Consider the following 25,785-nt stretch of genomic DNA (forward strand, 5'->3'; position numbering starts at 1 on the left):
GATTATTGTTAGATTATAAATCCTCCAGTTATTGCAAGTGTTTCCCTTTCACTTTCTATCATAAACTTGTAAGTTCATCTGTAATGTTCTAGGTTTCATTAGTGGAAGTAGGAGCTGTGTCTCTTTCTATAAAGTTTTGTATTTAACTCTTTTGAGAAGCTGAAAGGCTTTGTCCTACTTGAAGAAACATCTCCTGGATGGTGAACTAAAAAGTGAGCTTAGTGCATATTCATTTAGCATCAGCCCTGGGCAAGAGATGTAATAATGGCCATTGCAGGGATAGTTTTAATTTTGAAATGACTTGGAAAAATTGAAGAAGTCCCAAAAGATATGACCATCAATAGAAATAAGTTTTAAATAATTCACTTAGGAAAAATGAAGTAGGTGCATCAGTAGCTCCCATCTCCTTATCTCCAACCCCACCCTAGCTACCAGTGTAAGCTCTACTGTGACAGGACTTTTTGTCAAGCACTGTTGTGTCTGAGTACCTGGCACATATAGTAGGTGCTCAGTTACTATTTGTTGTATGAATGAATGAATCATTATAAGAAATGAATGAATTGTGAAAGACCAGAGAGAAGGATCAGGAATTCTAATAGGTGACCCAAGCTTATCACTAGCTAGTATATAAAACTCTAGTTATGTGGTAGATAAGATGATATCAGTGTCATCTTATAAAATAACACATCACAGAAAGAAATTTTATTGTGCTATACTTAAAATAAAATTAATGGTGCTGTCACTCCTTATCTCTTGATCTTCTGTATATTTTATCAGATTTTTAATTAGACCTTTATTTCCCCCTTTCAAAATTCTTTATTTAAACACAGATATTCTAGAAGATGTTTGGCAAATAGCCACAATAATGATTAAAAAGCTGGAAAATGATATTTGGTAAGAAAAATTAATCTTAAAACAAAATACTAAGGAAGTAGCAGTAACTGGGAATGTGGGTCAGTGATAGAGCACTTTCCTAGCATGTGCAAGGCCCTTGGTTCAATCCCCAGTGCTGAGAAACAAAAACAAAACACTAAGGTTTAACAAAAAAATTTTTAGAGACAGTAAGTTGTTCTGTGTTTAAATATGTATGAGTCATAACCAGATAGTCTTGATTTTTATGAGAAGACAGAGAAATAGACTTATGGTGCAGCTGGAGAGATATGGGTTAGGTGTAAGAACATTTCACAGAGGAAGATGTTTGGAAATTTCCTTCCCCAGAGGCCTTTAAAAAGGAATAGATTATCTCATTTGTCTAAGGTGGCTTACTGTGGTCCACATTATTTAGGAACTCTTCCATTCCTTCATATAACATCCTGTTGTCAAAAAGACAAAGTCAGTCCAGTTTTACTTTTATAAAAGATGAGTTATGGTAGTTTTCAGTGAGGAAAGTATATATCAAGTCTGGGCATACTTCAGACCCTGGATGAGTTTTTCACTTACGTTGTCCCGAAGGTAAGAGAGAATTGAGGTGCAAATTTATTCAGGAAGGCAAAAACAGCAATGACATTTCTATTGTTAAAAAAGAAAAAAATATATATAGAAGTGTGTAAGACTAGAGCAGCAGTGAGCCTAAGCCACATACAACATCATGGACTGTTGCCTAATTACCAAGATGATGTGAAATGTGGGAGGCGTGAAAACAATTAAGACTGAGGAGATTGTAATGGGGAGCAGCTGAAGGCAGTACTATTGCTTCAAAGCTGTTCCTCCAGTTTTGGTCTTCTCTGTGCTTGGTGGTCCATGGTGCATCAGTATATAAATGAATGCCTACTGTGTGCCAAAACAAGTCTGCTTACTGTTAGCATCAGCTGCAAGAGGCTGTGAACGTTAATGAGATAAAGTATCAAAAAGAGTTTTTCACTACTCACTAGAAACAAGACCTCAAGAATAGTAAATAAGTCAAAACTGAGAACTTCAGTTTCCTTGTCACTGGTTTAAATAGATGATCTCTGAGGTCCATTCTAGTTCTTATGTTCTGTAGCACTACAGTGTTTTCTCTCATTTCTACCCTGTTACACAGCTTAGTTTTATTTGTTTGGTTTGGGTTTCTTGCTCCTGTCTTGCTCAGTATTAAAAAATTAAGAAATTGCTTGAGAAAAGTTAGAAAACCTAATTCTTTTCTGTTTAACCCAGCCGTGTTCCTCAGCATCTGAGAGGTTGGGTCCTGTGCAGTTAGTCATTGTCTGAGTCACTCTGGAGTCTGGGTTCCAATTGTTTCTGAAAGATTGGTTTCTTAAAACTGTCATTCAAATGAGACAAGGTATCTCTAGAGATCACTTCACAAGGCAGTCACTTAAGTCAGTGTAATGCATGTCCTGAAAATGATCATATCCTCTGAGGTTTTGAAGAATAGGAATGGAGTCTTCATGGACTCAGGAAGAGGAATCATTCAGAGTTCCAGGTGGCTCCTGATAGATGCTTTCCTGGTGAGAGGTAGATCAGACCTATACTTGGCCTCCACTGAGAGAGATCGGGAAGCTGGCAGCGTCTGGGCTCTTGATTTGTGACAAATGGATTTGCTTCCCATTATTGCCTTGGTTAAAGTTACCACTTTAGCTTTTACTTTCTTGCCTGGTCATGCATTTGCACAGCTTCAAGCTCTCTTGGAATTCAAAGACTGATATGTTGATTTTGGACTTTGAATTTTTAAAAAAGTAATATTTGTATCTAAATTTTTAAAAGCATTTTATTTTAGTTGTAGATTGACACAATACCTTTATTTTATTTATTTATTTATTTTTATGTGTTGCTGAGGATTGAACCCAGTGCCTCACATGTGCAAGGCAAGTACTCTACCACTGAGCTACAACCTCTTAATTTAATTTTAAAACTAACATACAAAAAAAAAAAAAAAACAAAGACTTATTTTCGGGCTGGGGAGATAGCTCAGTTAGTAGAGTGCTTGCCTCACAAGCACAAGGCCCTGGGTTCAATCCCCAGTGCTGCAAAAAAAAAAAAAACTAACATGTTTTTAAATACAAAAGTAAGAACTATTCATTGTTGGATAAATTTTTTTCTTATTATACAGTTCTCACTAAAATATCTAGAAAACATAGCAAAAAGAATAAAAAATTATTCATTCTTTTTTTAACTCATATTCTTAATACCCAGATATAATTATCCATTTTTAACATTTGAGTTTTTCTCATGTATCATACTTATGTGCTTTTTATAAATATACATAAAAATTATTATATTAAGTTGCTTTATAAATATTATTTTCATTAACTTTATGTTGGAGTTTCCTCCACATGCTTAAAAAATATAATGCATCTTTTAAAAAATAATAATGTGTGGATGTGTCACACTGTTGTCATTGGGCATTTTAGGTTGCTTCCAAGTTTTTACTACCATAAATGACCATATTGTGATACTTTCCCTGTTCCTTTTTTTCCTTCTGTTACTGCTGATGCAGTTTTTTCTTCTTGGTTTAAATTTTAGAATTACTTAAGTTATATCAAAAAATCCTTATTAAAAATATAACATGACAGCTAAGGCTAAGATTTCTCTCAACACAGCCCCAATTCTTGTGCTTCCAAAAGAGATTACACTAAACATTAGGTTATGTATTCTTCATACATAACTACATTTACATATATAGATATATGTATGTAACTTTTAACTACATTTACATATATAGATATATGTTCATGAAAACACATAACTTTATTTTGTGGATTTTTCCAAACAAAATTATGTATCACTCTTTTACGATAAATTTTCTCTATTATATGGGGTAAAGCAAAGATTATTTCTCAAAGAGAAGGGTATAAACTACTTACAGGCAATAATCAGACAGGATTTTGGTTGCAAAGCTGGGAACCAGAAGTCTCATTATTGAGCCCTGAGATGGAGACTTTTGTCTTTGCTTCCCTCTTTGATTGCTTAACAAGGCTGATTTTTGTCTTGAGTAGATCCATCTTCCTTTATATCTCACATGTGACATTACTCTAACCTACATTCTTATGCATTTGATTTTCTTCTTTTGTATTAATTATGTTATACTGGTCAAAAGAAGGGAGGTTTGAAAAAAAAAAAAAACTTAAAAAAAAAAAAGAAAGAAAATGTGGACATTTGACCTGTACTCATTTGAGACTTCAGTCTGACCCAGGGAGTGTTAATGAATCTGTTTCAATTCCCACCCCAGGGAAGAGGCTTCCTCAGACACGGCTTCAGCTTCGAAGCAAGACTGTCCCACGTGACTCTTCTGTTGTTCTGTGCTGGCTCTCTACTGCCTTTCAACACGGAGACACATGGCTCTGAAACTTGCCCAGTGTGGCTGCTTTTCAAGCAGAGTGAACTCTGCTCTTCTCGTAATGAGAAGTGCTAGCCCCCCTCCTCACCTCCAACCAGAAAGAGTGCTGCACAGTGTCAGGATTTAAAATGAAACCTTTGTTATAGCCCATGGGGAAAAATGGATCCAGTCCAGCCCCAAACATATCATTCTCTGCCATTCCAAATCTACCAAGAGTTTTAGCGGCTCTGAAACTTTTTAGAGAGGAATAAGTTTTGTTTTGCTTTATTTTGAGGGGGACACTTGAAATGGTATGAGGGGGAGGAAAGAAAACGCATGGTGTGTTTTGTGCCAATGGAAATGAGGACAGCTCAGCAGAGAAGGGAATTGGAATGTAAACTGTAATTGACCCATAGCTGTGGCATGACTTCTGGGCATCAGAGGGTCACCAATAGGAGTTGCCATCCAAGGGCAGGGAGTGAAGGTTGCCAAGATTCCAGAAAGCTCTAGGGTTTTCTAATCTGGCGGGGGGGTCCTCCTTAAGAGGGAAAGATTCAAGGTTGGGGTGAAACTAGCAGCACCTTTCTCTGGGACTTGTTTTGTGTCCTTTGTGAAGGATTCCCTTCCCTGTGGCTTTCCAGAAGCTATTTATTAATCCAGCCTAGAGCTGTTCCTCACCACACCCCTTTACACCACAAGCAGTTTGTTTGGTGGTGGTGGTAGGGTGAGGGTGGATAAAAGATACTTTGCTGACCATGAATTGTTCGGCATTGCCCTGAGGCCCATGTGCCTGGTTTCTCTTGCTAGCACCAAGTTTGAGTTTGCTTTTTATTTCGGAGGACTTCAGCTGTGGTTTGTTCCTGTTGCCAGAGGAGCTCTAGGCATGCACCACTGTTTAGGATCCAGTGGCCACATTTGGCAAGCAGTGGTTTGAATGACCTCTCCTTCGGAGCCCTAGGTCACAGGCTGGATTTCTGCCTCCCTGCATTACAGGCTCTTCCTGTATTGGGAGTGGCAGTTGGCCAGGGCATTATATTTCCACTGGCCTGAAAACATACAGACCCTGATGAGCAGAGGCTTGTAAGAGGGAGGAGGACGGCAACACAGGAAAGGCTGAAATAGATCATTGGGGCCTTAGGTCTAGGAGTTCTTCAAGGGGAAATTTGGGACCCTTAGGCAGGGCAGTTAGTATGTTAGTACCTAAGAAGACAACAACAGAACTATCTTTTTTTTTTTTTTTTTTTCCAGAGATTGAACTCAGGGGGCTCTTAACCACTGAGTCACATGCCATATCTCAGCCCTATTTTGTATTTTATTTAGAGACAGGGTCTCACTGAGTTGCTTAGGGTCTTGCTAAATTGCTGAGGCCGGCTTTGAATTCGAAATCCTCCTGCCTCCACCTCCTGAGCCGCTGGGATTACAGGCGTGCACCATCATGTCCATCTGTCTGATTATCTGGAGTAAATCCTTACATAAAGAATCCTTAACTTCATGTGACTCTTCTTATAGAATAAGGTTTTTATGCCAGAGAATTGGGGGGGATATATAGGTGTTTGTTAGAGCTTAAAGAAAATTTGTTCACAATTTAGAAAAACTCATTGTTTCAGAGAGAAACTTTTATGTCAGCTTGAATCCAGTTCTTGCCAGGGGTTAGGAAATAGCATACCAAAGCATAATAACTCATTGTAATTTACCCCCAAATTGAGTTGTTTCCATCTCCAAACCCTGAATGCTTTATTCCTTTCTCTTAAAATCTGTTCAAAATTGCAGGATACCAGGAAGGTTTGTGAAAGTACAGAAAAACATTCTAGGCATTAGTTTTGGCTCCCAGGGGATACGGGGTGGTCTCTCCAAGTGCTTTTAGGGATGTACCTCACTGATGGGCTCCCTGTATCTGCAGGATGGAGACATTCCCTGCAGTGGCTGAGAAAGTCCTCAAGGAGTTCCAAGTGTTGCTACAACATAGCCCATCTCCTATTGGAAGTACCCGGATGCTGCAGCTTATGACCATCAACATGTTTGCTGTACATAACTCTCAGTTGAAAGGTAAGGAACACCCAGTTACTTCATCTAGACAGAGATCAGTCTAGCTTCTTTCCTATGCTACTTTATCACTACCCTTGCCCCTGCCAAGTAGACACTGTCTCCACCCACCAATTGCCTTTCAGATCTTTAGTTTACTCTCCGATATCCATAAGACTCTCTAGTGCTTGGGTGGGATAGAAGGGAATCATGTGTGTAATTTGCAAACCCAGAGATGCTTTTGCACATCTGGCCATGCTGAAGGCAGCAGCAAGGCCTCTTGGAGGCTGCAGACCCAGAGCCTCTCCCAGGGGAGAGGCATTGCTGAAATGTTTCATTGCAGAGACCATACGCTTGGCAGGGATTGGAAATAGCTGTTTCTGGACTCATGTACCCTGTTTGTTCAATATGGAAAAGTCTCGTTCCCTATGGGATATCCCTTGTGGGATCCTGCCAGAGAGTTAAGAACAGAGAATTGATGAGCTTTGGTGACTCTAATCTGGAAGCACAAAAACCATCAGACCCAGAATTTGGCCAGTGTACTGATGTGCATTCTGAAATGCTTTTTCTGAACGCTTTTTGGGGTTTTTTGATAGGGGTTGGGGAAGGGGAGGAGGGAAAGGGCAGATTGGTAGGGTTTTTAAATGTTCTTTTGGACCAGGTCACAGTTGAAGCATGTTACCAGCATCCCTTCCTTTCCTTCCAACCCACTTAGGTAAGGATGATGTGGTTTGATGGAAATATGCAATGTGGGGTGACATTATTTTGTGTGTTTCTTTGCAGAATTTAATTCATGCTGCCAAGGAATAATTTCAGAGCATGGACAGAGTGTTTGGTCTCAGGGCTAGAAGGTTATTATCTGAAATGCCAGGAAGTGGAAATTGCCCCATGGAGACTTTGTTGTAAAGTAGATCTGGTGTTTCTGGACAGAGTGCTGCTGGCTCTCTTGTTGCATCTTTTCTCAGAGCTTTCTCTCGTCCTGAACTTGATTTATTTCCCTTTCCATTTGTATTGGGTTATTCTCAGCTTGCTGGTGGTGGGGAATTTCTTCTCTGATGAGTGAGTATGCCACACTTCCCCTGGAAACAGGGTTTCTCTGGGGTCTTGGCAAGGTCCTTAGCTAGTCTGCCTGAGTTTTCAATCACTTCTGAATCTCGGAGGACTTTGTCCTCTCAGGCTGCCTGCAACAGCATTTAGAATTCCCCGCAGAAAACATGATGCAGAAGCTTAGGAGCCTTTTTGAACTTGGCTAATTATTCCTGAGACGACTATTTGTTTAAATGGTGAGGAAGCATGGAGTCCTGAGGGGCTAGTGCTGGTTTCCAGGAAGGAGGAAATAAAGTTTCTTAAGTGCTGTCCTCGTGAGGTTATGAAGTCCAAAGGGAAGGGAGATTTTGCTACCAAGACAGAAACTCACTGGACTCTGAAGTGGGGCCTCCTGAGGTGCCTTCCTATTCATTTTCCTCTCTCCTACCAAAACAATCCACCAAGTTCTAGTTCTGCCTGTCACAGAGCTGCTGCCAAGGTTATTGTTCAGCATCAAATGACCTGCAGCCTCTATAGATAGGAATGTGAAGAAACTTCAGCCCTTGTCTATGGAGCAGGTTTTGCTCCATAGAAAGGAATACTGTTTTCAGCAGGTTTTGCTCCATAGAAAGGAATACTTTGACCTTTTCACAGGCCACCAGTGAATCCTTTTCTTGTAACTGTTGTTAAGTAAAAGTAAAGAAAATAAAGGTAGAAGGAAGGTAAATACAGAGAAAGAAACAGGTGGTTCCTCTGTGTGAGGCCAACGTACTTTTCTTAGGACTATCCCCTGATTGGTCATAAGGAAGACAGTTTAGCAAAGAATGACATGTTAAGTCTGTCCTTGTGACCTGACTCCTTAATCCTGTCCTTGTCTGGACTCTTACCTCTGTAAGGCAGGAGGAGCCTGAGCTGAGGTAGACAGTCTCCAAGGGTGTTTCAGGGAAAAACAGCCCAGGCCACAGGATATAACACTCAACTAGGACTCAGAGCTCTGTGGACATGCTGCCAAGTACCCGGTGTGCAGCTGAGGCGGCTGTCCAGACCCCACTGTGTGGGCTGCCATTGGGAGAGGGGTAAGCAGAGCACTCAGCAGGGCTGGTTGGTGGGAAGATGCACTTTTCCATTTCCCAGCACATGAGTCATCTTCTCTGGGCCCCTGTGCTGTGCTTGCACGGACAGTGGCAAGAAGGGGGTGTTGTAGCTGAGTAGCAGCATCTGTGCCGGGGGTGGAGAGGGAAGGGGGTTGGGGAGAGGGTAAAGATTTAAATCCTTCACTAATCAGCAGCAGTTTGAATCACATTTTTATGAGTAAGGAAGTGATAAATCAGCTCTGTGTGTTCAGCCCCCAAGTCCCGTCAGCCAGTGCCCTTCTAAAGGCCAGTCTGCATGCTGTCAGAGTCGCCACCCAGCCGTGGTCCCTGGCTGTCTGAAACCAGGAAGCAAGACCTGATGCTTCCTGGCCCTCCCAGGTGCTTGGGGTCTATGGTGATTTGGCAGTCACTGCAAGTTACAGAACATCTGGGCCATCATTTTTCTTTCTGTTTCTTCTTGGACATGTCCTTCTGGGTGGGTGTTTGCATATGTCAGTTCCTGGACTCTGTGGAGGAGAGCATTCCAGCCTGAAGCAGAGGTGATCTTGTGGCCTACAAGGAAGTCCAGATCCTCTCAATCTGCCTGACCCTTTCCCATAGATGTGAGGTCAGGAGTATGATTTGGATAGTAACAGAAAAGTCCTTACTTAAAGTTTGTCCTTTCCTAATGACTTTTAATGCTTTCATGAATCATTCTTTTTTTTTGTATTCAATGCTACCTTGTATGGCTATTTATTTTTACAATATCAATAGTTCAGGGATGGAAATCTTATTGCTATTAAAACTTTAGAGTGATTGCTTTTCACATATGCTTTCCTTGTGAATGTAGAGCTGTTTAAAAGTTTTAGATGCTGCAGCAGGCAAAATAGCAAAAAGCTTAGGTGGTGGGGAGAGAATGGTATCTTTCTCCTTTTCCTAGGTTATGGTCTTCCTTGAAGCCAACCTTGTTTGTGGAGTCAGAGGTTGTGAGGTCAGATTTCCCTCTTTCCCATCCATTTGGGGAAATAAGTTGAGTTATTTCACATCATTTAGCCAACTAAGCTTTTAGGTCTCAGTAGTGATTTTCAAACTACTTAGGTATGTTGATAGGAAGACCTTTATTTCCTTCTGTCATGTGGTCCCTATGTCAAAATCCAACTTCAGCGGAAGTACAGAGTCTAGAATCCCAATAATTTGCCCTGAGATAGTTTGTGACAGATAAATTTGAAGGACAGGACAAGGGATGTTTGGGGAGCCCTGGCATAGTGCCTGGTATTTATTAGGCACTCCTCTTTGTTAAATGCATTGACAAGGAAACTCACAGCTCTGGAAAAGCCAACTCTCTTCAGCAGTGTGTTCCTTTATTTGGCCAGTGTCCAAAGCTGGTGGTGAGATAGGTGGTTCCCAGAGTGATATCACAATTGGTAATCTCTCTACGGCATCCCTACCCTGAAGGGAGAAAGGACCTTCTCCGTGTTCCTCAGTATTTAACACTTCAGTAGCCATCTGATTGGCTGATGTGATGCTGGAGGGTAAACTGGTTGATCTAAACCACAAGCAGTCCAAGAATTTTAATTTTTTAAAAATTCCATAATTTGAGGAAATAAAACTCTAGTTTCTTGAAGAGGAATAATTGAAGCAACATTTGTGGTAGGACATCACTGAAACTCCATTGCATCCTCCATCTGTGCCCAATTTGCTCCAATCTGGCTTCCTCTCCCTTTTAGTCTCTCTCTTTAAAAAAAAAAAAGGTTTTGTAATTTTTGGAATCAAAACCATCGCAGGCACACTGTTTTATTTTACTGTATTATTGGATTATACTTCCTATAAATCATTGGATGTTACTCATTGGCCACCACTGAAATTAACTTCCCTTTTTGGTGCCCTTTGCCTCTTCTTTCTCCTCTTCTACTAGGTCGTAGAACATGTCTTCATTTAAGCCTTTCATGAGAGCCCAAATAGCAGCAAGAGGGCACCCAAGAGATAGTTCTTGTGTGCGTTTGGTATTGCCTGCTCTGAGGGAATGTTTGGGGGCTAGAATTGAAGTAGAGTTTGACTGGCTTTCCTTTCATGATCATTTATTCTTGCTTTTTATGGTATTTGTAATCCTGAATTGCAGGAGATAGAGGGAGTGCCACATGTGTCTCAGGAAGGTAGAGAGCTACAGCTGTTTATGTGGGCCTGATAGAGCTTTAACCCATAGGTGTGAAATTCTGCCATTGTTATGAATGGGAGTTGACTCTAGTTGAGAAATTCAGTTCACAGCCAGAATTTGTTGTCCAGCCTACAATAACCTTGGAGACCTTACAGAAAAGCAGTTTGCTCCCCTGTGGCAATTCACTTCTGTCTGAGTTTTTTACCCAAGCAGAATGTATGAAGTGCTTAATCCTCTGCTTGTCAGAACAGTTGTACAGGAAATCCACCTTTCATAAGGGGTTAGACTTGAGGTTAGCTGTGTAAACTGTCCTTCTGTTCCTCCTCCTGTGTCTCTCTTCCATCCTTGAGTAGATTTCTGCTATTATTCAGTGCTACCTTGGGCCTCATTTTTAGGACTCCATAGGTAAATTAATAGAGGGAGCCTGTGTGGCCAATGAATATTGTGAGAAATAGATTCAAAGTTCAGAATAAGTTGGACAGGTAGGCCCAGAGAAGGCTGTGTCCTTAAGCTTTGCCCCCTGTTCCTGTAGGGGAGAAAGAACTGTTCATGGGCTGCTTAGCACAGACTTGTTTCTTCTGTAGTCAACCATGGTTCTAGCTGTGGTTTCCTGGAAAAGAAGAAAAAGTGTAAAAAGTGAGTGTGTTGAGGGACTACCTACCTTTCTAGTTCTTGAGTTCTGGGGTCCTTCTTGTTTCCACAGTAAATCTACTATGTTAGTTTAAAAAAGGAGAAATAATTATGAAAAGCTAAAGAAATGAGAAAATTCAGTCATACCAGTGAACTTAGCCTCTTATATCTGTTGAAGAAGTGGTCTTTGTTTTTGTCCCAAGATAAAAATGTGGTTTGGTGTTTATGACTGATTTTGTGTGGAATGCAGAGGTGCACTCTCCCATTGTTGCCCAGTGGTTATTGTGAGTTATATTTTATTTCTGTCGCCATATTATTTGAATTTATTTAGCCCCTGGATGGACTTATTTTGAAGGAGAAACACTGGGGGGAATTTTGGCAGCAGGACTTCCAGCTACTTATTGTTTTTCTTTTTTCTTTTTTTTTTTTTTTTTTTTGCCTCCAGTACTTGCGATTGAATTCAGGGTGCTACTACCACTGAGTTACATACCCAAACCTTTTTAATTTTTTATTTTGAGGCAGGATCTCTGTAAATTGCCTAGGCTGGTCTTGAACTTGCAGTCCTCTAGCCTCAGCCTCCCAAGTATCTAGAATTATGGGCATGAACCACCACGCCCAGGTATTTCTATGCTTTCAAAGAAGCTTTTCCTGGGCAGTATAGTTCTAAATGTGTATCTTGGAGGGGAAGGGTGGGGGTACGCACAGGCTTCAGTCCAGATATATACTGTATGCTAAATATATAAGGGAAAGAATTATAGTTTTCAAAGAAAGTAACCAATAATGACAGCAGCAACAATCCTGATAATACATTATGACATTTTATAGTTACTACATATGTGTTTTCATTTCATCATTCTGTCAGTCCTCTGAGACAGGCTGGACAGATATTTTGTTTCCTGTTTCATATATGAAAAGTGTATCAGCAAGGTTAAGTAACTTAAGCAAGGTTGCACAGCTGGTAAAATTACACCTCAGACTCAAGTGTCCAGCCTCCTCCTGTCAGAAGACATAAAACTTATGGACAGGCAATGCAAGAATTTTTTTTTTCTTTTCACTCCGAGCAGTCTGCTATTCTTTGATGAGGAAAATGATCTGAGAATCACACCTGAGACCAGAAGAGGAACAGAAGTGAGAGAGAGTTGGAGGAAGTCAGAATTCTCTCAAGTGACTTGAGTCAGGGGGAGAGGGAGATGACAGGTAATAATCTGGCAAAAGGGTATGATGTGGACAAATTAAGACTCTGTGTGGTCCATATTTACTTTTGTCATGAGTGTAGGGGAGTCTCCTCATAATGAAAAGCACGATTCATGGCCAGTTGGTGAAAGAAATTTTCAGTCTTTCTCTTGGTTTATGATATAGAGCGTCTCTTAAAAATGGATGGGGGTAGAGAACTTTTTAAGAACATTATTTTTGGGACTGGGGCTGTAGCTCAGTGGCAGAGTGCTTGCCTAGCATGTGTTTGAGGCACCAGGTTCGATCCTTAGCACTGCATAAAAATAAACAAAATAAAGGCATTCTGTCCATCTACAACTACAAAATTAAAAAAACAAACAAACAGTATTTCTTATTTCTAGTATCACTTTTTTGTTTGTTTGTTTTTTTGGTACCAGGGATTGAACCCAGGAACGCTTAACCACTGAGCCACATCCCCAGCCCTTTTTATGTTTTATATTGAAGATGGGGGCCACTCTTTGTTGCTGAGGCAGGCCTTGAACTCATGATTCTCCTGCCTTACCCTCCCAAGTTGCTGGGATTACAGGTGTGCCTATGCCACCAAGCCAGGCCTTCACTCGTGGTTTTCTAAAAAAAGAATATTTTCACATATCATTCAGAGAAGAGACTATGCTCCTTTTTTTTTTTGGCCTCGGGGTGGAGTGGGAGTGGATATATCATTCATACAGAAATGAGTATGAGAGTAAAGAGGGTAAAGTTTATATACACGTACCCACTGCCCAGTTTAAGAATAACTAGAATCTTGTTGGTATCTAAGATGCTCCTTGTATGCTTCATTCTCATAGAAATTGTAGCTACCTTCTCTCCCTGTACTGCAGGTAACTGTGTCGGACCTCTTGACCTCTGGAATCTGTTCCCTTACTTTTCTGTTTTTTTTTTTTCTTTTTTATATTTTTTTAGGACTGGGCTTGTGGGTCAGTGGTAGCGTGCTCTCCTAGCACGCATGAGGCCCTGGGTTTGCTCCTCCACACCACATAAAAGTAAAATAAAGGTATTGTGTCCACCTATAACTAAAAAATATATTTAAAAAATAAATATTTTTTAGTTGTCATTGGATATTTATTTATTTATCTATCTATTTATTTATTTATTTATTTATTTATTTATTTATTTATTTATTTATTTATTTATATGCCATGCTGAGGATCAAACCCAGGGCCTCACACATGCCAGGCAAGTGCTCTATGACTGAGCCACAATCCCAGCCCATCCTTGCTTTTCTTCATAGTTTGGTCATCTAAGTATGTATCTAAACAAAACATGGTTTTGCTTACACATGAATGGGACTATTCTAATCATACTACTACTTTCTCTCTGATTTATTTGGTTCTATGTCATGTTTGGGAATTCTGTCCCTGTTAATGTGTGCAGTTGTATTTGATTCATTTTCATTGCTGTAACCCTACATTTTATTCATTTATTAGTTTATCCATTCTTCTGTTGATGAACATTTGGGTTCTTCTTTTCTTTGGGGCTATTATGAGCATTGAGTCCATTGATAGTTATTCAAATTATTGGTATATTTGGATTTATATATACCATTTCTATTTTTTAGAAATCATTTTATTTAAAAGTTTTTTTATAGAAGAAAATGCGTTTTAAGCATGCATTTGAGTCAGCTTAATACATTTATATACTCAGGTAACTATCATCACAACCAAGAATCAGACATTTCCAACATCCTAAAATGTTCTTATTGAACCCATCCTAGTTGATCTCCATCTGGCACCAGGCTTTCTGTCACTACAGCTGAATCTCTCTTTTTTCTAATTTCATATAAATATGTTTCATGTAAATGGAATTGTACGTTATATACTCTTTTGTGCCTGGCTTCTTTTGCTCAGCATAATGTTTCCTGAGTTTTATCCATGTTCTTATTTGTATCTGTATTTCATTCTTTTGTATTGCCAAGTAGTACTCTATTGTATGAAGATATTGCAGCTTTGTTTATCCAGGGAGAGTTGTTTCTAGGTTTTGGCTATTTATTTATAATAAATAAAAATAAATAAATAATAAAATTAAAAATAAAAATAAAGCTGCTGTAAATATTTTTATTTAAGTCTTTTTGTGAACATGTTTTTATTTCTCTTGTGTAAATTTCTAGGAGTGGATTTGCTGGATTGTATGGTAAATGTATGTTTAACTTTATAAGAAACTGCTAAACTATTTCCCACTATCAATTGAGAGAGTTCTACTTTGACATCCTTGCCAACATTTGGTGTTGTCAGGGTTTTTTATTTTAGCTTTGCAGTGCTAATTAATTTTGGTTTTAATTTGTGTTTCACTAATGACTAAAAGATGATGATGACTTTTCGTGCTTATTTGCCATTTGTATTTTTTCTTTGTGTATCTTCTTCAACACTTGGGTAAGTATTTGAATCTCTTGGCCCAGTTTTAAAATCAAATTGTCTTTAAGTTTTAAGAGTTCTTTACGAAATCCAGATATAAGCCCCTTATCAGATATATGTTTTACAAATATTTTCTCCCAGTGCTTTCCCATTCTCTGCTTGATCTGATTTTTTTTCTCCTTTCTTACCATCTTTTGTTTGTTTTTGTGGTGCTAGGGATCACACCAAAGCTTCCCTGCTTTTAGGCAGGCACTCTATCACTGAGCAACATCCCCAGTCCCTCTTACCTCCTTTCATGGATTCTTTTTCCATTCCATATCCCCCCATTTCCTTTTCTTTTAGTGGTTACCCTAAGAATTACAGCATGCATACTTACCTTGCCAAAAGTCAAGACTTAATCAGCATTTTCACTCTCCTAAACCATACAAGGGCCACAGAACACTTAAGTTCTATTCATTCACTTCCCAATTTATATGCTGTTGTACCGTATGAAAATTCTTTTTTCTTTTTTCTTTTTTTTTTACAGTACTGGGGATTGAACCAAGGGCCTTGAACATGCTAGGCAAGTGCTGTACCACTGAACTACAGCTCTTTCTTAAATTTTAGTTTCACTAAAGGGCTTACTAAGTTGCCCGGACTGGCCTTGAATTTTTAATACTCTTGCCTCAATCTCTGGAATAGCTAGGCTTAAGCGTACACCATTGTATTCATCTTTTTTTTCCCTTTTAATCCCCATAAGACAAATAATAATTATTATTATGATTTTTGTGTTTCTGGGGATTGAACCCAGGGCCTTGCATATGCTAGGCAAGCTCTCTACCATTGAGCTATATTCTGAGTCCCTTGTTTTTATTTTTGTTCGTTTGTATTATTATTTTGATAGTACAGGGTTGTGTATACTCACCTATATATATACTGTTATATGCATTTTTGCATTTCAGACATTTCTTGTGGTCATTTTCTTTCTGCATGAAGTATATCTTTTTTTTTTTTTTTTTTTTTGCATGAAGTATATCTTTAGAATTTATTTAGTGAAATTCTTATGAAGATAAAACTTTGTCTTTTCAGTTTGTGTGAAAAAGACTTTATTTATTTATTTATTTATTTATTTTTGCCTTTTTTCCATCAGTAATAGAATTCCCGGTTAGCAGTTATTCGCTTTTAGCCCGTTGAAGATATTTTACTATCTTTGGGCTTCCAGTATTGCTCATTAAGGTCAGCTGTCAGTCTCATTATTTTTCTCTTTTAAAAGTAATCTGTTCTTTCACTCTGAGAGCTTTCCAGTTCTTTCAAAAATCTTTGATGTTCAGCAGTTTTAGTGAGTTGTCTAGATTTGGATTTATTTCACATTTTTCCTGATAGGAAGTTTTTGGGTTTCACATATCCTTGGATTCTTTTTGTTTGCTTGTTTTTTTGTTTTCCCTCAACAGTTTTGGAAAGTTCTTAGTATTCTTTTTTCAAATGCTGCATCTGCGCATGCTTTCTCTTTTCCTTTTGTGACTCTGATTGGATACATGTTGAACTTCCTTTGTTTTTAATGTGTCTTAAATCTCGTTCATTATTCTGGCTGTTTTTGTATTCCAGATAATTTCCTTAATGCTCTTTTCAGTTCATCAGACCTTCTCTTAACCATATCTAATCTGCAATTATGCCCTTTTGTGTTTTTTTTCAAATATTTTTTGTTGTTGATGGACCTTTATTTATTTATATGTGGTGCTGAGAATTGACCCTAGTGCCTCATATATTCTAGGCAAGTGCTCTGTCACTGAGTACAACCCTAGACTCCCCATTGTTTAATTATTATATATTTTTAATTTCCAGATAGTTTTCTTTTTCATCAAATCCACTTTGACTTTTTTTTATGATTTCTTGTTCCCTGAACATATTTATTAGCTTGTCTTTTATTTTTCTTTTTTAAATGTAATTTATTTTTTCTCTCTACATTTAAAAAAGTTTTTTAGTTGTAGATGTACACAATACTTTTGTTTTATTTTTACTTATTTTTATGTGATGCTGAGGATTGAACCCAGTGCCTTACATGTTCTAGGCAAGCACTCCACCACTGAGCTGCAACCCCAGCCCTCTACATTTTTTTTATTGGTGCATTATAGCTGTACATACTGAGGGGGTTTCTTGTTACACATTCATACATGCACACAATATTCAACATAATTTGGTCAGTATCACTCCCTTGTATATAATTTGGCTGATATCACTCCCTGTTTCTTTGAAATATATTAAACATGGTTGTTTTAGAAACTCTGTAATCTGAAATGGTATGCATTGGATGTAGCCCTATCGAATCTCAGCTTTACGGCAAATGTCTTGACCTTATGCTAACTGAATCCATGAAACATTGAGAGCCATAGCTCAAGTAGCAAATGTTCTGAGGGGTTAATTAGGATGGACATATTGCCATACTACCTTTCACAGCCCCTGACTAGAGAGTTCTCTTTTATTTTACCTGCCCATCAATATTTTCTAGAAAGATTTTAAAAATTCTTTTTCTAGTATAGTCATTTCATTGGAAGAGTAGATTTAGATTCCTAGTCTACCTGCTATATGACAAGTGGAAATGCTGTAATTTCTTCTATCAGATACAAGCTAGCTTTTTTATTTATTTATTTATTGAACTTTGCCTGTGAGCAGTGTGACTAGAGCACCCATATCCAGGGTGACAAGGGCATATAAGTGTCTCTTCCAAAGAGTAGCTTCTTTTCCAGCTCCATCCCATTCACATCCTCATCTTGTGGCAGATAGTGTTATTTGGCTTCCATTTTTCAGTTTTTCCCAGAGGTGTTCAGTATATAGAATACTTGAAGGGCTAAATGGGTAGGGAAGAAAGGTAGAGGGAGGGGAGAGGGAAGCCTGTAGCTGAAGTGATAGAAAGTATTTATTGCCAAAAGAGTGTAAACTGGAGATCTGGAAAAGAGAGCTCTCTTATTTTAGCCACATTACATTACATATCTGGAGAACCCTGTTGGCCCATAAAATCCTTTCCATTCGTCAGGGTACTCTGTGCTTTTGTTCTTGACTGCTGCTGTTCTTAGAGCTGTTAGGTTGCTTGTGTGTCTCAGTTTCCTTTTCAGAAGGCACATGGTCATATATTTTGGAATGTATTTACAGTAATTGGAGCTTTTCTATCTTGATTAGCCCTCTCTTCATATATAAGACCCCATCTTGAAGCATTTGTTCAGAAAATGCCTGTGTGATCCCTTGCCCCAAGTGCCAACAGCAGATGTAGCAATTGACACGCTGCAGGGAATTTCCAACTGTTGGGCAGGTTTCTGAAATCGGGACACGTGCTGTTCACACTTTGGCTTCTGAGGCAAGGATCAGTGATTGAAAGAGGGGAGGGGCTGGCAAGGGACTAGAGAAGGAAAGATCTCATAATGCCTGCCTAGGGTTTAAGGCCGTGTCGGCTTTCTTCCTCTCTTCTCCAGCTGGCTTTGGTAGAGTAGAGTAAATCACTGTAGAGTGGTTATGAGCTGAATTCTCTGGGGACTTCTGTGAGGCACATCTGTGACATCACCCCGTTATCATTGTCTGTTCTGCATAACCTCTTTTCACCTCTCCCCTGAGAGAGATTGATGCCCAGAACTCATGTCAGGGTAGTGAGCAGAGGGAGATATTTAGTAATCATTATTTCTGAGATGTCTGCTAAGGACACACTCAGGCCATTGTCACATTTTCAAGATTCGTTATTGGAAGAGAGACACACTGTTTGCACACATGGCCTGAATACCTCTTTTGAATAAAACTTTTTAAATGGGGGGCAAAAAGAGGCAGCCTGTAAATCTTGAAACTCCTAAGTGATCTGTGTCTTGTTGCCCACGTCCCCTATCCCTTGAAAACATACAAACACACAGATGCAGACCCAGGCAGGCATGCACGCTTGCAAATACATACACACACACAGAATTGGCATAGCAGTGATTCTTTTAAAAACATCAATTATGTCACTGTTCAGAATCTCTGCTGGCTTCCCATTTCACTTAGTGTAAAAGCCACAGTGTTTGTTTACAAGGTCTTCCTGTATAGACCTCTCCTCCTATCCCCCAATGTTGCCTCTCTCTGACCTCATTCACTTCTCTTCTCCCCTGGCTTACTTACTCTGCCTTAGCCACATTGGCCTTCTTGCAGGTCCTCCTATAAGCTGGGGACTTTACTAGTTTTGGGCTTTTGCATTAGCTGTTTCCTTCACTTGTTTTGAATTGAACCCAGAGGCACTTTACCACTGAGCTAAATCCCCAGCCCTGTTTTTGTTTTGTTTTGAGACAGGGCCTCACTAAGTTGCTGAGGCTGGCCTCAAACTTGCAATCCTCCTGCCTCTGCCTCTCAAGTTGCTGGGATTACAGACATGTACCATCATGTCCAACCATTTTCTTTACTTGGAATATTCTGTGTCCAGCTGCCTGCATGGTGAATACCTCACTTCCTATAATCTGTGTAGTGTTATCCCTGTGAATCCTACCCCAACCATCTGATTTAACACTGTTGTTCTCTACTCCTACCCTGCAATGTTGATCTTCCCATCCTGTTTACTTATTTCCTAAATACTAAAAAATTTACTGTGCATATGTTTATTACTTAATTCTCTCTACTATTCCTCTGCAAGAATATAAATTCTATGGGGCTGGTAATGTAGCTCAGTGGTAGATGCTTGCCTGGCCTGTGTTCCATCCCCAGCATTGCAAAAAGAAAAGGGAAGAAAAAAAAGAAGGAAGCAGATAGGACTCTTTGGCCTGTCTTGTTCACAGGAATATTATTGTGAGCATCCAGTACCTGCCCCATTCTAAGTTTTCAGTGAACATGTGTTAACTTGAGATCAAGTGAAAGAATAGTTTGTCATCAAGTCAGTCTAAGCAGTGAAGGACATTGCTTGTCTGGGTTATTATTGTTCATAATCTTACTGTCCTTCCTTGTTTGTTTATTTGTTACTAGGAATTGAACCCACTGGTGCTTAACCACTGCACTACATCTCCAGCCCTCCCTTTTTATTTATTTATTTTTATTTTGAGGCAGGGCCTCGCTGAGTTGGTTAGGGCCTCGCTGAGTTGTTTAGGGCCTTACTAAAAATTGCTGAGGCTGGCCTAGAACTTTTGATCCTCCTGCCTCAGCCTCCTGAGTTGCTGGGATTATAGGCATGGGCCACCAGACCCTTCTTTAGTTATTTTTAAGGTGATTTTTCTGAAAATGTAATTTCCAAAAGCATGTTTTCATCCTGACATTTAATTAAAATGCACTAAATATGTTTTAGTATTTATGGTTAATCCTGGAGTCATTTTCTTTGGGCTACTGGAGAGCAAAAGCTCTTCAGAACAGTATAAGAGAGACCTTTTTGGTCTCTCCTAGGTCTTTTATCTTTTACTCTCTGTTCTTTTCTTTTGGTCCATAAAAATCTATTTCTCTTTCTTTACTCATTTACCATAATTTTTACTATTACCTTACTGAAGCAACTTAGACCTTTTTGTGTAAACCAAGTAATTTTTCATAAAAGAGTTAACATTTTGGATTTTGTTTAGCATACTAAAAAAGATATAAAGGAAACCACCTGTAAATCACCTTAATGGCAGTAACATTTCTTCCTATATTTTATATGTACATACTCAAAGGTGTTTCTCAGAGCTGAAATGATGTTGAATATAAAATGTTTGGCTATACTATTTTCACTTATTGTAAGTATTCAGAGCTAAAAATTTATTTGTAAACGTTTAAATTTTTTTTTTTAGTCGTAGATGGACACAGTATTTTTACTTTATTTTTTATGTGGTGCTGAGAATCGAACCCAGTGCCTCACATGTGTGAGGCAAGTGCTCTACCACTGAGCCACAACCACAGCCCCATTTGTAAACATTTTTAATGATGGAATGATATTCTCCTATCCAAGTACTAATCAGGCCTAACCCTGCTTAGTTTCCTGAATCAGACAAGACTGGGCTTATTCAGGGTGGTATGGCCATAGACAGGAATAATCTTCTCCTGTGAATATGTCAGAGTTCATTTAATCATTACCCTGTTTCTGAACTTTTTACCGCCATGCTTCTAGTATTACAAATAATGATGTAATTAACCATTATATGTGTAAAACTTTTGTTTGCATTTAATATTATTTTATTGGAATGTATTTTTAGAAGCTCATTTGTTGGGTTAAAGGGTTGAAGTCTTTTACCACTTTTGATATATGATGCTAGGTTACTTTCTGAATAAGTTGTACTAGTTTACACTTTTATCAGTATTTGAGGATACCCAGTAACCACTTTCTGAATATGAACATTGAGCACTTTTAGGTTTATAGCAAAAATGAGCAGAAAGTGTAGAAAATCCCACATACTCCATGCCTCCCTTCACAACCTCCTCCACTATCAGATGACCTATACCATAGTGGTACTTTTGTTAATTATCAGTGAATTTATCATCCAAAATCTATAGTGTACATTGGGGTTCACTCTTACATATTCTGTGGGTTTTGACAAATGTGTAATGACATATATTCACCATTATAGTATCTTATATAATAGTTTCACTGCCCTAAAAATCTTTGGTTTGCTGCCTCTTTATCTTTTCCGCCCTTTAATCCTTGGTGATCACCGTTCTTTTTACTGTCTATGTAGTTTTGCCTTTTCTAGAATGTCATATAATTGAAACCATATAGTACATGTCATTTTTAGACTGATTTTTTTCACTTGTATGCATTTAAGTTTCCTGGGTTTGTTTTGTTTGTTTGTTTTGGTACTGGGGATTGAACTCAGGGGCACTCGACCACTGAGCCACAAACCCAGCCCTATTTTGTAATTTATTTAGAGACAGGGTCTCACTGAATTGCTTAGTGCCTTGCTTATGCTGAGGCTGACTTTGAACTCAAGATCCTCCTGCCTCAGCCTCCTGAGCAACTGGAATTATAGGTGTGTGCCGCCTTGCCCCATGGTTCCTCTGTTTTGATAGCTCATTTATATATTTATTTTTTACTATGTTTGAGGTCAAATCCAGGACCTTGTGCATGCTAGGCAAGTGTTCCACTGCTCTTTCTTCAGCCCTGTACCTCATTTCTTTGTAGCACTGAATAATATTCTATTGTCTGGATGTACCATAGTTTATCCATTCACTTACTAAAGACATCTTAGTTGCTGGGATTACAGGCGTGCACCACCATGTCCAACATTTGTTGAGGAATTTTATTCAGTTAGTAAGAGGTTTGAGGAACCCTGCATGCTTTATAATTAATTCAGGAACATGTTGCAAGGGTAGATCTTTTGCATCAGACATGAAAATTCCCAACCATGGGACGGGGGTTGTGACTCAGTAGCAGAGCACTTCCCTAGCATGTGTGAGGCACTGGTATTGATCCTGAGCACCACATAAAAATAAATAAATAAAGGTATTGTGTCCATCTACAACTACAAAAAAATTTTTTTAAAAAGTTCCCAATCAGCAGATCAGCCCATTTTTATACATTTGAATGAGGCAAGGTTGAAATCATGTTATCAGGATTTTGCCTTTGCTTTCTTACATAATATAAAAAGTATCTCCTTAAGGGGAGATACACTAAAAGCTCTTGAACTAAACCATCAGATGAGCTAAATAGTGAGGCAGGAGGCTGTGTGTTTTAGGGCTCAAGAGTTACCACTTATGGGACCATACTCAGACATTTGTGTATAGGTATTTCCTATAATCTCTGATGGCCTTTTTTATTGGTTACTCTTTGTCTTTGAAAGCATTATGGAAGGTGTGCTGAGGGCAGCATTTTTGTGTGTGTGTAATGAGTTGTGCATTTGGCTGTCTTGAGCTCTGGGTGATGTAGGGAGGGAATGTAGAGGATAATGATTTCTTGAAATTTCTGTGCTTTAAGGAGCTCAGAGAGTGATTCATGTTTGTAATCCGTGCAGTTTGGGAGACTGAGGCAGAAGGATTTCAAGTTGAGCCTTAGCAATTTAGTGAGGCCACTAAGTACCCTTGGGTTCAACCCCCATTACCAAATTTAAAAAAAAAAAAAAACCTCAGAGACAGGTATAGGGATAGAACAAATATGTCATGCCAGTGTGGGGAGTCGAGTTTTCTGGGTTGTTGATTTTTAGAAGAAGGGTAGGAAGGTTTGGTTGCCAAAAATGTGATCTGTTCTCTGTATGCCGTGTGGCCTTATGGTTATGAACTTGGCAATCAATTGCATTTTTGTAAAATAATATATATTATGCATATATGAATTTAAAAATACTGATAGAGACACCCACAGTCATGCTTTCCCAAGCCAGAGCTCCCACCAGCTGGCTGCAGTTCCCGCCTGCCCCAAGCCTTGGTGAGTAGACAGGCGCTCTCAGCCTTCCTGCTCCGCAGTACACTGCTGGTTATCAAGATGTATGTATGGCAGTTGCCACAGGCCAAATGAGCCTGCAGAAGGCTTTTGTCAACCCTAAGGATACCCTGAGACATGGAGGCCTTCAGTTATTGCCAGAGCTACTCTTGACGTGGAATGTGGCCTCTGAGCCCACTGGAATGACATGGAAACTATCTACCCCTTCTTCTTCATGGACCTTATCTACTCTTTCCTGGACCTGATTCTTCTTGTCCTCTGAATGTACTTCCTTATTTTCCTCCTGCACCTGTGTTGCATACAGTGGCCTACCTGGGGAAGCTATAGGTGCCTACCCATGTCCTACACCCTGGCCAGCTGCCCTGTGTCTCCATGACCCTACATATCCTCTGGGAAGGAGCCAGCCAGCAATTGACACCTTCTCGTCCACCTGACCATGAGCAGGAGCTGATGGCTTTTCCTAGGGAACAGTGTCCCTTCCAGATTGTGATAGACTCCAAGTCCTGGTTCCTGCAACCTGCTCAGCCTGTGAATCCTTGAGCCCCGTGGGCCTGTCCATGAGTATGTGCACACATGCATGTGTACATTTTTAGACTTGTGGATTTCTGGATGAAGTGGCCCATTGTGGGGATTGATAGACAATCCTTCAGCTCGTATAGCAGCATTAACATCATTCCCATTCCCTCCCTGAGTAATGAAAGGGAAGACTGTCCAGGATACCTGAACCTAACCATTGTCCAATCCAGGGCTGAAGTGCAGACTTCAGACTCATTCCAGAGACCCTGGCCCAGCTGGTTAGAATGACTGCTGTGAGGGTCTCAACATTGGCCAGGCTTGGAAAGGCCAGTCCCTTCCAAAGATAAGGCCCAGGATCAGGTAGGGGTGCTTGTGGCTCCTTTTATAGAGGCATTCTACTGAGCCAGGGATGAATTATCCTTCTTTGTTTACTGGTGAGCTTGCTGTCTGCCCCAAATGTCTTACCTGGATCCTTCTCTGGTTCAGGTGTGATCAGGAGGGTTCACAATAAGGGCAGCCTTCTTTTCTAAGGATTTAGCCCCTCCAAAGTCAGTCAAGGACAATGGGCTTTGAGTGCCCAACTATTAAAAGGAACTTTCTGACTCCTTAAGTATCTGTGAGATTTGAATACTGCAGATGTCTACCCCTATGGGGAATCATTGTGTGTGTGTGTGTTTGGGGGGGGGGGGGGGGTCTCCTAGACCCTTATCTTAAGTTGTCTGTGGTGATTTTTTTTTTTTTTTTTTTGGCAGTGCTGGGGATCGAACCCAGGGCCTTGTGCTTGCAAGGCAAGCACTCTACCAACTGAGCTACCTCCCCAGCCCTCTATGGTGATTTTTGATCTTTAAGCAGCAGTGTCTGACCTGTGTGGACACCACCTCTTAAAAAAGAAATAAATAAATACATGAATAAAAAAAATTTTTTTAAATACTGATAGATGTATACAGAACTGAACTGTGATTCTGTAGGATAGTGGAATTATGAATGTTTTGTTTTCTCTATATTTTCATAGTGTTCTATAATACTTTAGTAAAAAGAAACATTTTTAAAAATTGTATTGATAAAAATGAAATATTTGTAGTTAGATAAAACTGATTTCTAATTCTGATTGGATTATTTACTTGCTGCCTTATGCTATGACTGAACCTCTTCTAAACCTTTTTATACATACAGTACTTGTGCAGAGAAGACATATAATAAATGTTGAATTAAATGTCCCCCATGGCATATATACAATGGATTGCCAATATTTATCTCCTTCCCCTAAGGGAAGATTTTGTTTTCTCTCTTGAACTTGAATTTCTAAAGAAATAACCTTGGTTTTGAGGGGTTATCAATTGTTTTTTTTTTTTTTTTTTTTTTTTTTTTTGGACACTGCTGATTCTTTTAATTCTTGTTTCATTCCAGAGGACCCAACAACCTGATAGAACAACTAGAGAATATTTGGCTATTCTTGAAAAGCCAGTTGTTTTGAACTCATAAGAGATCCCTCAACTGGAGTATGTATTCATAAGGACAAGAGGTCATATGATATTTTATTAAATTCCTAACAGTGTTCATGGCAGAATTTAAAATTAAAAATTAAGTACTTGATAATGATTGATTGATTTACTAGGGTGTGGGAGTATATAAAATGAATTTAGGCAAATAAATTCATAGATAGTTAACTTTAAAAAAAAATTTATATCCCTCTTTTAGCTAAGCGTACCTGGCAAAATGCTAATGTATCAGGGCTGTATTTTAAAAGTTCATTGATTTCCATGATGTTAAAGAACCCCTTTGACCTGAGCATGGTAGCACATGCCTATAATCCTAGCAACTTGGGAGGCTGAGGCAGGAGGATTGTAAGTTTGAGGTCAACCTGAGAAATTTGGTGAAAATTTATCTCAAAATACAATTTAAAAAGCTGGGGTTGTGGCTCAGTGATAGAAACACCCTGGGTTCAATCCTCAGTACCTCCCAAAACAAATAAACAAGAAAATCCTTTGAGATGATCATGCTGTAGAAGACTGTTTTGAGAAACAAGGATTAAAATCCTCAGCATCTATTCCTCCCTTCTTTTAGATTTAGCTCCAGAATGTGCCCCCTCCCCAGAAAAGAAAGCCAAATTTATAAAGAAATTCCTTTTTACTACCTAATATTCTTTAACCCAGGATGCTCCCTTCCAAGGGAGACTAGAGCAGCCCTTTCAGCTATAGTGATACCTGCCATGAGTACCTTGCTGGAGGCCTCTGAAGGCT

General features: G+C 39.2%; 2 protein-coding genes across 2 annotated transcripts in view; one reads left to right on the top strand and one right to left on the bottom strand.

Annotated features, from left to right (window-relative positions):
• Positions 1-25,785, bottom strand: part of HIC1 (HIC ZBTB transcriptional repressor 1) — a 242,190-nt gene that overhangs the window by 61,996 nt on the left and 154,409 nt on the right. The gene's annotated exons all lie outside the window — the stretch shown is intronic.
• The window catches only part of SMG6 (SMG6 nonsense mediated mRNA decay factor), a 234,375-nt gene that overhangs the window by 59,591 nt on the left and 148,999 nt on the right, over positions 1-25,785 (top strand). The window contains 1 exon segment of the mRNA XM_079130769.1: positions 6,135-6,280. Coding sequence (XP_078986895.1) covers positions 6,135-6,280 — 146 coding nt within the window.

Source organism: Sciurus vulgaris (genome assembly GCF_902686455.1).
Source record: "Sciurus vulgaris genome assembly, chromosome: 3".
Lineage (NCBI taxonomy): Eukaryota > Metazoa > Chordata > Mammalia > Rodentia > Sciuridae > Sciurus > Sciurus vulgaris.